At 40.8% G+C, this 13,119-nt stretch overlaps 1 protein-coding gene across 1 annotated transcript; it reads right to left on the bottom strand.

The window, feature by feature from the left end:
- Nucleotides 1-2,872: 2,872 nt before the first annotated feature.
- pycr1b (pyrroline-5-carboxylate reductase 1b) lies at nucleotides 2,873-9,054 on the bottom strand. The gene is made up of 9 exons (XM_051385121.1): nucleotides 8,894-9,054; nucleotides 8,202-8,295; nucleotides 7,794-7,864; nucleotides 7,393-7,572; nucleotides 6,977-7,084; nucleotides 6,672-6,785; nucleotides 5,673-5,765; nucleotides 4,497-4,660; nucleotides 2,873-4,176 (listed from the first exon to the last, which is right to left on the bottom strand). Exons 2-9 carry the CDS (start codon nucleotides 8,266-8,268, stop codon nucleotides 4,002-4,004), a joined length of 972 nt encoding a protein of 323 aa, XP_051241081.1. The 5' UTR covers nucleotides 8,269-8,295; nucleotides 8,894-9,054; the 3' UTR covers nucleotides 2,873-4,001.
- Between the last annotated feature and the right edge of the window lie 4,065 nt (nucleotides 9,055-13,119).

Raw genomic sequence — 13,119 nt, 5'->3', positions numbered from 1 at the left:
GAAAGGTGTTACAGTTTGTTGGTACGGGGCTGCTTGGTGTAAAGTAGTTCTTCCCGACTAGACACAAAATGCTGCTTTTATATCAATAATATCAAAATCAATACAGTAACACTCTGAAAGAGACCAGTCTATAGGATTAATTTAACTTTTGATACAAATATATTGTGCTGACATCCCAAACGCACTCGTAATGCAGTATTTACATGCTTGTATTGCTGCTTTCACTAGAGTAAAAGACCTAAATAGCACAAACAGTATTCACCCACTCCTACACACCTCTGTGCATGGCTGAATCCCAGATAAGCATCAGTAGACTAAAGGTGTGTGTCTGCAGGAATCCTCTGTACTTCACTGCGAGTTGGCATGAGAGGGAAGCCCATACTGCAGATTCACTGGCTGTGTAGTAACTGTCAGAGCTTCCTCTTTGTGTGACTGTTTCACCAGACAGCTGCACCAAGCTGATACTGTATCAACCCGGAGATCACACTTTTGACAACACAGTGGTGCACAAACAGTGTAGCAGAGGAACACAGAGGACTGACTGCCCGCAAACTGCTCTTTCCTGGCTTGTCTCTCTCTATATGTTTTTCATTTTAGAGGAGATTAAGTGGATGTTTGATTGAGGAAAGAAAGAAAAGAAAAAGCCCTTCCATCTATTCACTCATCTTGGTTTCTGGCACTCCTCCTGGCCTTGATACGATATGCAAACAACCATGTTACTGCAAAGGTCAGTGATTACATTGATTGAATGGATATGACAGGTAGCATCTGGCCTACCTGTGGATAGAAATCCCATGCTGGGCTGCAGCGCACACTCCCTCTCGCTCTGACTCTCACACACATACACGCAGCCCAAACTTTCCAGTCAGGATTATCTGCCATTGAACTGCCATCTTAGACCTTCTGCCGGTGTCAGGATGATTGACACAGAGCACATCCTCTTCACCTTAGGTGGAAGAGAGGTGCTCAAAGCTGCCCGACCAACGAAAGGTAACAGATGTCTAATAATGAGAGGCAAATGGAAGTCTCTACAGGAATGGCTAATCTTAACGGACAGAGGCAGGAGCAAGCGGAGAATAACCTTTCGGAATAAAAGAGGGATTACCAAGACACTTCAGCAGCGGAGGAAAAACCATTGCACGCACAAATAAACAGCCCGAGTGCACTAAGAGCATGCAGGCCTGCAATTTAATCAAGGGACACTGGTGTGTGTATTAGTTTAAGGAAAATAAACTAATCCTACAACAGCTATAAATTGTTCAATTATAATGAGGACATGGCTCTTCACAAACCATCGCTTTTTCTTCCATCATTTTAACTTTGCCATTATGCACCTGTGTATTGCCTGAATAGACCCACGAGCCTATCTCATTCTAACACAAAGTGGCATCTGTTAATCCAAAATGCAGCAGCCTAGAGAGGAGGAATGGGCCCAAATATCTAAAAAAGTACTTTGCAGACTTCAAGTCTGCTGTAGCTACTGCAATCTCCAAACATACCCAAATGTAACTGCACTTCTGTCCTCTACTATCACACTAATTCAGAACTCATTGATATTTAGTTTCTAAGCTCGCAGCACCCAAGGGTTGAGAGTAACATTTGCATAAGTACTGTACTTAAATAAAATAAAAAATACAAGTAGCTCAACATTGTGCTTGACTATTCCCATTTTGAGCTACTTTATACTTCCACTCCATTACATTTATCTGACAGTGTAGTTATTGGTAAAGGTTTTCAGATTAAGATTAGAGATAATCTTGCTATGATAAGATAATAAATTACACTGCATGCATGCAAAGACTAAACCAGTGGTTCCTAATCTTTCTCGCTTGTCACCGCTTACAATAAAGCTGTCTAGTTGGGGTCCCTTGTCACATTTCAGATGTCTTGGGGTTTTTAGCAGTTCCACAAAAGCATAATTTCGGCTCTAAACTCATTTAATTAACAGTTTGAGGCCCAGAAAGGTTGAGACAAGAAACACTTTTAAAAAAGGATATAAACTTGTGCAGCAGAACTCACGACTCCTGAGCTTTTACTTGTGACCCTTTGGGCAGTTTTGAGCCCTACTTTGAGAACCACTGGACTACCAAACTGCACATAAAATAGTTTAAATTGTACTTTTTTCAGTACTTGTACTTTTGATACTTCAATACATGTAGTTGACAACACTTATGGGGTATTTTGACCCTAGGGGTACATAAGGTCCGCCACTGACAGCACCCTTGTATTTCTGGACTAAAGTAACAATTATATAAACACCACTAGGACAGAACAGGGATCCATGAGCCCACCCACAGTCATATGTCCTGACAGAAAACTTCCAAAATTGGACTGTTTCCTCCCAGAAAAGTCAATCACAATACATCTCCAAGCCAGTGTAGAAAAACATGTTTACCTCTTGTTATTTACAGTATATACAAACACATTTTGGGGGAAGAGGAATCTGAAGAGGCAGTGTCCTACTAGAGGAAATAAGAGGGAGAGTTTTGGACAACAAGCAGGTGAAACGTGTAACTGTAGCACTACAGCTAATGCCATTTACCATTAAGTGAGGTGGTGTAGTTATATTTGTTGGTAGTCCGGGGTCAATTTTAAGTCACTCTCAACTGGCAGCTATGTGAAGAGGGTAATTTGATCTTAATATACTGTGCAAATGGGTCATTTGATCATAGGGCGCCATCTGCAGGCCCGGGCACATCTTAATTACTCACTGATGTGTGGTCAGCACTAATCAAAGGGAAACCTCAAACTAAAAACAAACAAACATGTTACACAGGCTTGGGGAAACAAATGGAGCTGAAACAACGGAAGAGGACACAAAGCACCTGAGTACAGCCAGTGCAGATTACTGAGAGTCAAACCAAACTCAACGTTTAGAATAAAAGTATTTGATTCTGCTTCTTTAATATTGACACTTTGACTGGCAAACCAACTCAGCAGTTGATACGCCAAACAAATCAATACTTTACATGTAACATGGGGATAAAAATCTATAGAATACAAAATTTGGACGGATTGACGTAATTCTGTTACATCATAATCTATGTGAATATAGTTCTAGCAGCACTCAGCAACATCACATCCCTTAATGAGAGAAAATGTAAAATGTTTGTGGTATAAAACAAGAGATTCAAGATTTGGGGTTTAAAATGCACAATGTCCTTAAGCACTGTAAAAATGAACAAACAGGAAATGAACAGAGGGATGTGAGGAAAATGCTGACGTGCTGACAGCTGTGTTTTTTAGCTTGGAAATGACCTTTATATGGGAGAAATAATATTTTCTGGGCACAACAGGCACAGCGTTCTCAATGTGCTATAAACCCCATTGTAACACTGCAAGAAAGGCTTTTTATCCATCAAGACCATAGTGTTCATATACAATCAAAACAACAAGAAATAAAGTAAATTTTTTGTTCAATCTGCATTCAGTCTTTGTTAACAGTGTAACACTGTTGGCCAAACAACAATAATGATTCGTACAAACAAAAGAAGGGTACATTAAGATTTACATTGTGACATTTTTTTTAAACGGTCATTAAAGATGTACATAAAGAGCTTGATGGTATCCAAGCGGCCATCTGCTACCTGGTGTGTACCAGGATCCCATGATGGCCCACTGGGTCATTACTGTTTAACAGCCCTAGATAGTCTAGAGCCTAGACAGACAGACAACAGATTGTAAATGCACTTTTGCTCTTCACTGTGTAGACAGTAATCCTGCATCACAACATAAGGCTGTAACTGGGAGCAATGCACCCAGAATACACCTGTGTTTGTGTGTAATGTGATGGTGACCCCACCAGGTTCACGGTCCACATGTAACTCAAGTATGAATAAATACTTTGGCATCCACGCCAATTTGGATGTGATTTCAGACCAGTCCTGAGTCCGTTTTTTTTAAAACTGTTTGGTTTAACAGGTGTATAAGACCTAAGCATGTCCACATGTGTACATGTTGGAACACTTAAATCTTTAATGTGTTTGTGTGCCTCTGTGTACTCAGTTCTTCTTGATCCCAGGGCTGCGATTGTTGAACAGGCTGAGCCCCGACTTGCCGCTCCCATTAGCCACTCCGCTAACTGTGACTCCGGGTTGCTGGAGCACCTTGTCCAGTGTAGTTTTCTTAATGGCTGCTGGAGATATGCGCTCCTGGTCTGCCAGAAACTGCAACTCCCTGTGAGAGGAGGGGAAAGCCTGGTGTTAGATGAACAGTACACATGTAGGTGTGTCTGCATCATATTTCCTTCAGTGTTACAACTATAAAGCATAAAGACAGCAGTAAGATTTTAAATTGACTTAAGTTGTATGCAATGAGATCAGAGTGTCTCAATGTTGAAGTCAGGAACCCAAATCACAACAAATTTGTAATATAGAATAATTTATATAAATCCCTTTGTAGCAGGCCTTGATGGTCCTGAAAGCAGAATACATAAATATAACATTCTTGGTGATGTGTAGATGTGTCATTTGTATTTTAATGTGCAGCAGTCTCACCGTGTCCTGATACAAGAAGCCTCCACTGCATTGATCAGGAGGCTGCGGAAGCCACCACTCTCCAGGACGTGCAGGGCGTGGATGGTGGCGCCCCCCGGTGAGCATACGTTGTCCTTCAGCTGGCCTGGGTGCTGCTCCGAGTCCAGCAGCATCTTGGCTGCTCCCTGAAGAGGAACAGGAACATGAGAAAGAACTTAAGAAATGCAAGAAGATCTATGGACAAGTTATTTTTTACTCCTACAAATTCATGGAGTGCTGATGCAGTGTCCATCCTGAGCAGCAGATATGCTTTTGTCATCACTATAATGCAGATTGTGCAAATATGAACTGTAACGTAGAATTACTCACAAGAAATTAAAAAGTACCGCCAGTAAATTAAATCAAATCTGATGTACAGAGTTAAATTTGTAAAAGATTTTCCAGGCAGCCTGTTGGTTTTACAACAGGCGAACATGACTATGCAACTACAGTGCCTTTAGTGAGTGTTTCCCGCAGACAAATGTGCAAACACGAGGAGACACTCAGACCAAGAATATTTAGTCTACAACAAATAATAACATCTGAAAAGACTCCTGCAGAAAAAACAAGGCAGAACACAGAACATTGCTCATAAAAATGCAGAAAGGAGACGAACATGCTGAGCGCTGAGTTAAAGACAAGAGCCTGAAGCAGCTGCCATGACTATAAAAACTGTTTGAAGTGAATAATTTCCACTAATCTATTTTGACAAATTCCCAAATTGTGATGAAAACAGTGTCTGCATTAACAACATTAAGTGATATCTGCTGTTTTTTACTTAAGAAAACAGCAGATTTCTGCTTTTACCTTTTTTAAAAAAATGTTTGGGGGTCAGAATAGTCAGAATAACCAACAGGGTTTTATTTTTCTGGAGTTTCATCATTTTTAATGAATTTAAGTTAATAGTTATGTGACAACAGAAATGCTGGCTGCAATTAAAGCAGCAACTCCTACTATGATGAGCAGTGGATCAAGGAGACATAAATCACACACACACACACACACACACACACACACACACACACACACACACACACACACACACACACACACACACACACACACACACACACACACACACACACACACACACACACACACACACACACACACACACACACACACACACACACACACACACACACACACACAACTGACCAATAGGGCTTGAGCTCCAAGTCTGACAGCCAGTCTCCTGGGCAGACCCATTTTCACTCCTCCGTCTGCGAGAGCATCCAAAGCTGTGAACGCCTGTTTAAACATACACACACATTTTTTTTCCCCTTTAAGCAGCAATGGAATCACATTTTTTACAAATCAACCATCAGATAAACTAACAAATCTATCAAGAATTTGAGTCAACACATTAGTGTTTAGTCCAGCTTCCTTTGCTTCTTTCCTATTATATACCGTTCAGTGTGCACAGTACGGAGTAGAGCAGTAAGTTGACTCTTTAATACTGACATCCAGTCAATTCTAAAGTTCCCTATTCACAGTTAGGGTAGGCAAAAATTTATTCATACACCTTCGAGCAAAAATACCTGTCTAGAGCTCAAGCTTTATGCAGACAGCAGATAAAACCCACCGACACAATTATTCTTAATTTCCTCAACAACTACACACCTCTCTGCTACACGGTACAGTTGACGTGACCGTTTTATAAAGCAAGAATGAGTGAGATTTGGAAATATGCACATGGCAATAGAAGTCATTACCACAGCTGGGCAGCCTCATGTATTCTTTACAGAAAATAAATCCTGATATAGAAAAACTCTGGCACTGCACTTGACCTCTTCTTCCTACCATGGATTTTCTTCTTTTTACACCTCAAGCCTGAAAATATCTACAAAATATTACCAGCCAGACTTACCATTTAATCAATGACCAATGATTTGCCGCAGACAGCTGTGAAGATTTGCTTACTTTTCTCTTTATCCTTTTATGAACTGACAAAAGTCAAATAACACTCCATCAGTTTGAGGGTTTGTTTACTTGTGAATGACAATATTTGACCTTTAATAGACAATAACTAACAGATATAATTAATAAAAAAAAACATGTGACAGGTGATAAAAATAAACAATCGTTAGTTTAGGCCCTTGCTGTGAAGCCCGGCAGCAGAAGACACGGACAATCAACCCTCCTGAAGATACTTACGTAAGCCGGTCCACTCCCACTCAGCCCGGTGACAGCGTCAATGAGGTCCTCCTCCACCTCAGTGCAGAAACCCACACTGGCCATCAGCTGCTCCAGCAATTTGCCGTCTTCCACCTAAAACAAGCAAGACAACATGCTAGTATTGATATGGGATAATTACTCAAAGCAAAAGGTCCAGTTTTACCTTTTCTGTGCACGTTTTTGACACTTTTATAACAGATACAGTGAAAAACTGAAATCTTAAAAACATTTACTATTAATTCATTCATAGACATTTGACTCTATCTACAGTCTCTCCACTTTACCTCTGCATGGGTACCAGTGGCGTACACTGTAGCTCCCTCTCTCACCACCACTGGAGTATTCGTCATACACCTCATGACTTTAGGAGATGAACGGTACTGAAGCAGCTTCTGTGAAATAACAAGAATAGGACCACCGGACAGGTTTGTAGAGCAGGCAAAATGTAAAACTATTTTTACCCATGTTTGGAAGCATGCCAACAATAACCAATTACAACATAAAACAAATTAAACAATGTAAGAGCTTGAGGAGAAGAGAGGAAAGACTAGTGTGACTGGTTTTGACAAAACAATGATTATGTAAATCACAAGACACACAAACAGCACACTACAGATGGAGGCATCTAAAGCTTGTGAAACTTCAGCAGATTAATAACTCTGGATTAAAGAGCCAGAGAGCGATAGTGACAGATGCTAACCTTCTCTATGGAGTTGATGGTGACGCCTGCAGCACAGGAGACTATGAGATGACGGTCCTCTATATCTGGCCCAATCTCATCCAGAACAAAGGGGATGATGTGGGGTTTCACAGCCAGGAAGAGCACATCACTCTTATTGACCGTCTCCTTGTTGCTAGTCGTCATGTTCACCCCCATTTTCTGCAGGAGAAGGACAAAGAGGAATCGGTGATGGCGAAGAGAGAGGAAGAGAGTCTTAGGAGGTACCGAAGAAACAGGTGTTGTTACAGCAACATGCAAACATTATATTATAACCTCTTGGGCAAGCCCGTGCTTGCACACATGCATGCTAGCACCAACGTTTCCACTTCCCTACTCATTTCCAGACACCACACAACAAAAGGAGAAACTTGTCTTCTCACCCGCAGCCCTGACACAGTGGGCAGGTCTGTGTCTGGGGAACTGGCTGTAATCCTGTGTGTAGCAATCACACCTGGGAGAGAGACAGGAGGAAGTGGAGAGGGAGGTATGGTTGCTGTAAGATAAAACCTTTATGATCCCCAGAGGGAAATTCACATGTAACAGCAGCTGGCAGGAAACAAATACAGAATTATCTATCTTGAATACATACATCAAAAGAAATGCAAAAAAAAAACCCTGATAGCTCTGCAGGTATTACTAAGGTAGAAACGTGTTTATATTTAGTGTACCTGTAGCTGTAATTGCATTTTTATCCTTATCCAACCCAAAATCAGTTGTGTATGATTTGACATCAGTAGCTTTGGACTCAGTTCAAGGCTAAGATTGCACAATAAAGAAAGTGGTGTCACCTGCAGCTGTGAACCCTTTCACCAGTGCGTGAGCCAGCTGGCCCGCTCCAATGAATCCCACACTCATCCTGTTAGACAATGTGGCTCCTCTGACCTGTAAGAAACCAGTCAGACAGTGGTGGCAGACTGTAATGCATGTCAAATAAACCCCAAAAACACCCCACACCACCCTAACTGTGCCTTGTATAAGTGTGCAGAGACAGGCTTTGGTTATGATGTAATCTAGAGTAAAAATTGTGGAGCTGGCCCACAGACAGTGAGTGATGATGAAACTCTCTGGCAGCACCAATAGGTTATTTTACTGGGATATGGACACATTTACAGCTGTGAGCTCTGGTGTTACGTTCAAGTTCATCTGCATCAAACAAAAACTTTCAAATCTTCAAATCTAAATGCTTTGATTACCGGCTAAAGAGGCTGACAGCAGAGTTTGTAACATCATTGTTCAAAACCGCTGATTTATCACAATGAAAACTGTGTTTCACTGTTAAGTTCGCTTTCAAACACAGTCTAATGTTTCCTGACAAGCAGCTGATGTAACACTTGCGCTCCAGTTGATGCTGGTGGATGATAATAGCATTTCCAAGCTAGCTGATGACCGCCTGTCCTCGGCTAGCTGCTTTGTTAGCTAGGTTTCATAACCAGAAATGAATGAGAAATACGGTAAATTCATGTAACACGGAGGTATTTACCTTACTAGATGTTTCAACTGAGGTTCCTGAACTGACAGATGTAAGTTGACGACCAGACCGTTATTTCCCGGCGGCGGAAAAAAACTGAAAACACCACTTTTAGTGTCAACGTGGCTTCCTTCTTACTCAACCCCCATGTGCGCCATAACTGTGACGGACAGCGACGCCGGCCAATCACGATAGAGAGACTTCGCCCATCTGACCAATGAGAGGTTAGATCGCTGAATGTGGGCGGGGTTTAGCAGTCCGCCACGCCCAGTTGCATCAGTCCTCTTGGTTTAAGCGCTGCCAGGGAAAAATGTAGGTCAGATATAGGAACCGTGAGGTGGAAATAGGTTATGTTTACACAGGCCAAAGTCAGTACTTAAAGTTTCTAATCAGACCATGAATGATTGATTTAAAACAGAACTTGACTTTTAGTGTGTGGGTGGAGAGGAGAGTGCTATCGCATACTTTTATACATTTACTTTTAAAATGAGAGCATACTGTACTTGGATAATGTAAGTGTACAGTTATTTTATATGAAGACTGTTTGAGCCCCGACCTCAGTAACTCAGCATTCACTTCTGATGTTGACACTCGTCCACATCTTTAACAGAGGGCCACAATACTTATTTTAACTATATTTGATAAATTAATCAATACATTCATTTTAAATGTCAGAAAATTGTAAAAGAAAAAAATAAATCCACAATTCTTCCATAGCTAAAAGTGACATAAATTGCATGTTTTGTCCAACCAACACAAAAAAAACTGATATTCAGTTTATTATCATGCATTACAAAGAAAAGCAGTGAATCCTCACATTTGAGATGCTGGGACCAGAGAATGTTTTGTCTTATAGCTTGAAAACGACGATTAATCACTTTAAAAAATAGTGTTTTAATTTTCTTATCAATTAATCCACTAATCATTTCAGCCCTAGTGTCCGTACAAAAATATTCTTAGCTGTTATGGTTCTTAACTGAACATGAAATTGATTTTATGATTTCCCAAGTAAAATACAGTAAAAACCATCAGGTGTGATTTATACAGGTGCAGTTGACACGCCAGAAAATATTGCCTCTGGAGACAGCATGCCACCTTCTCACATGCCAACAGAAATATCTTCCGCCAGAACGAACTGGGCACATGTTCAGTGTTCATTATTTTGAATGTGAATGCACTGAGATTTGAAGATGACTCACCAAAACAGAAGTGGCTTGTGATATTTGAGGGACCTGAATTTGAATGAAGGATTGTTATTCTAACAGGAGACCGTAGACCAGTGCCTCTTCCTCCCCCCTTAGATTTGACAGAATCTGAAATAAAGCAGAATCAGATGGCGTGTACTCTAATGAGCCACAGCATTGGAATACAGTTTGGCTGCCTATCCCTTGGTACCACACCAATGCATATTCTTAAAATTAGCCATGAACTTGGCCTGTAACTGTCAGTTTGATGCTAAAATCTCCCCTCTGCACATTTTAATAGGACTGACCCTCCTGTCTATCTTCCTCCCCGTGTTTCTCATGCCATACTATGCCATGCCAGACTAAATTTACACTTCACAAGAGGTACTGTATGTCTCCTTTAGGGGACCTCGTTCCATTTATTTTCTCACAGTGCTGTTGAACAGGAATGCAGATTGGGGGATTGCGCATGCTGCTGTCTATATATAAAGCAGAATGCATGCCGCTCCAACAGCACCAGCTGTTAGTATACTCTTCCTCTTCCTCTTCAATCAGCTGGGCCCAGTGATATCGGTTTATTCTCTACAGGTGTTCACCCAAACACATTGAAAGGGACATTTTTTATCATCAGGGCCGTCACCAGGAGATTTATTTAGTGGTTGAATCATATATTCTGTCAATTTTGTCTCCTTTAATGACGGTGTACATGCTGTTTCAAATACAATTTATATGGACAGATACTAAATATCTTGACTCTGTTGTACTTTGAAGCTGAACTCCACCCAGTTTACTTATTAAGTTCATTTTATTTGTGACAGGAAATACTATTTAGCCTGTGGAAACGGTTGTATAATTTCTTCTGTGGTTCTGCAGAAATGTTTTATAGTTGATAAATGATGACATCACTATGACATCACCAGGGGAATCTCGGCTTGGACATGAGACGTTTTACAGAAAGTCTGCGTTACAAACTGGAGGCGTGGGGTTTAAAAGAAGTCAAGACAAGGGATTTAGGAGGCAAGGGGGGTCTAATAAAATATGCTATCAAGTTGCATTATGGTAAACGTAGGATCCAGTGTTTTTGGAGCTTGACCCATAATAACGACTAAAAGTCCATTCTTTTTTCTGTCTCTTGTGAGTCTCCCAACTTTATGAAATCCTCCCTTGAATTGAAGATTAATTAATTTAAAGATGTTATATCAGAAGCCAGTCATGTGTAATGGTTTTGTGTGTACTTGTGCAAAATGTAAACTCCCCCTCATGCCAATGAAACCTCTTGGATTCCCTCAAACAACACTGAGGACATGACCTTATTATTCGTCAAGTATTGTCCGAACTCCGAAGGAGAGATTTTGAGGTAAAAGATGTCTGACTGTCTCGTCCAGTGTGTGTATTTTTTCTCCGAATAAAACAGAAGATTTTAGGGAATTAGGTAACAATATGATGATTAATTCCCGTCTGATGTTACAAAGTGCATAATAACAGATGGAGTGGGGTATAAAGGGTTTACAGCACAGTGCCCTCTTCCCCTTGTTGCATCGGTTTGTGGAATAATTACCCACAAAACTGTTCTCCAAACCTAATCTCAAGCAAGCTGAAAATTTCATTGACGTATCCCTGCAACTCTCTCAGTCAGACACATACACACACAAAGTCAATTTACCACTGCCTGCCTCTGTACTATCTATCACTCAGACGCGGCATGTGTGCTGAGGCGTGACAACACTCATTCGGTCTTTCTTTTTTTGACAAAACCCCAAGAGATTTATTAAAAATACCACAGTGAACAAATCTGTTTTTTTTTTCTTTTTGCCACGCAGCAACAAGCGGATCTTGGTGAAGCGTTCACAACAATCCATTGCTTCCAGTGATTAGGGCCCAGAGGTGTGTATACATATTTGTGTGTTTGTGTGTACTTGACAACATAAGAACAAGAGAACAGGATTGAGAAAATGCCGGAGAGAGCGAAGTAGCTTTGTTGAGAGAGAGAAGATGTGCATATTTAATATCACAGACAGACAGAAAATCTTTCCCAAGTGTGCATGCACCTCCCTCCTGCAGTCTGAGACAAGGATGAGTGACAAGAATGAGTCCGAGACAAGACTGAATCCAGAGGAAATGACAGCACAGAAGTGAAGGCATCCAGTGTAATGTCAGCTATCAATTTTATGTAAAACCTCAAAACTAATAAATGATTTCCCACAGCACATCACAAAATCTCACAGACAAATCAGGATGAAAATCCCAAAAGAATATGTGGAGAACGAAAGCTGTACAATGTGGAAATATGGAAACTGTATCAGATTATTAGGTATTAGAGTGAAAATGAAATTACCCAATTAGATGAGGGTGTCGAGATAAACAGAAGGTTGAAGGGGACAAACTGTAGCCAGGAGGATATTTGTTGCTTTCTTTTGTTGGTTCACTGGTGTCCACCAACATGGCGACTGAGTACTAAAAGGTTACCAGGCTGGTTGTCTCTGTACTTTGACCTTCTAGAGTAATTAATGTGAAAGGGGGATGTGTTTGTCAACTGGAAAAAAAATAAAAGAATAAAATTTGCTTTAATTAAAGAATACATTTTTTCGTGTTTCCCAAAAAAATCCCAAAGGTTTCTCAATGCTGACCAGAGACTTTAAACCAATATATAAATAGAGAAAGACTGCACCTACACCGGTGTAATATTCCCAATAATGACAAAAAGTAACTTTATTAGTGTATCTTAGGATCACAGAAAATGGTAAATCCTAAAAGTTGTTAAGCGTAAAACCCCAGGTTTTGATTCTACTATGGGATTACTGTGAGTTGTATACAGTATCTTCCTACAGGATGCCAGGCTAGTGGGGCTGGCATAGATTCAAGTCCTCTGGGACCAAAGATTTAGCCTTCAACAACGTTCAACACAACATTTGGCAAAACTGGAGCCAAGAGCTACGGGGGGAAGCTGACATCAGCAACTTGCGCCATCAGAGATTAGTCACGACAGCGAGCCAGCAGTCCCTTGTCCCTCCATGTCCCCCTGGCTAGAGATTCAGGAAGGGACGGTTATGATGG

Source organism: Dicentrarchus labrax, unplaced genomic scaffold, assembly GCF_905237075.1.
Source record: "Dicentrarchus labrax unplaced genomic scaffold, dlabrax2021, whole genome shotgun sequence".
In the NCBI taxonomy this organism is placed as follows: Eukaryota; Metazoa; Chordata; class Actinopteri; family Moronidae; genus Dicentrarchus; species Dicentrarchus labrax.
The sequence above is the reverse complement of the archived record's forward strand: the minus strand, read 5'-3'. Positions and strand labels throughout refer to the sequence as shown.

Excerpts from the sequence above, each read along its gene's own strand:
- pycr1b (XM_051385121.1), bottom strand. The coding sequence starts at position 8,268 with ATGAGTGTGGGATTCATTGGAGCGGGCCAGCTGGCTCACGCACTGGTG. Across the intron at positions 5,766-6,671 it reads GTGGGAGTGGACCGGCTTAC|GCGTTCACAGCTTTGGATGC; the intron begins GTAAGTATCTTC and ends ATGTTTAAACAG. Across the intron at positions 4,177-4,496 it reads GCTTCTTGTATCAGGACACG|GGAGTTGCAGTTTCTGGCAG; the intron begins GTGAGACTGCTG and ends CTCCTCTCACAG.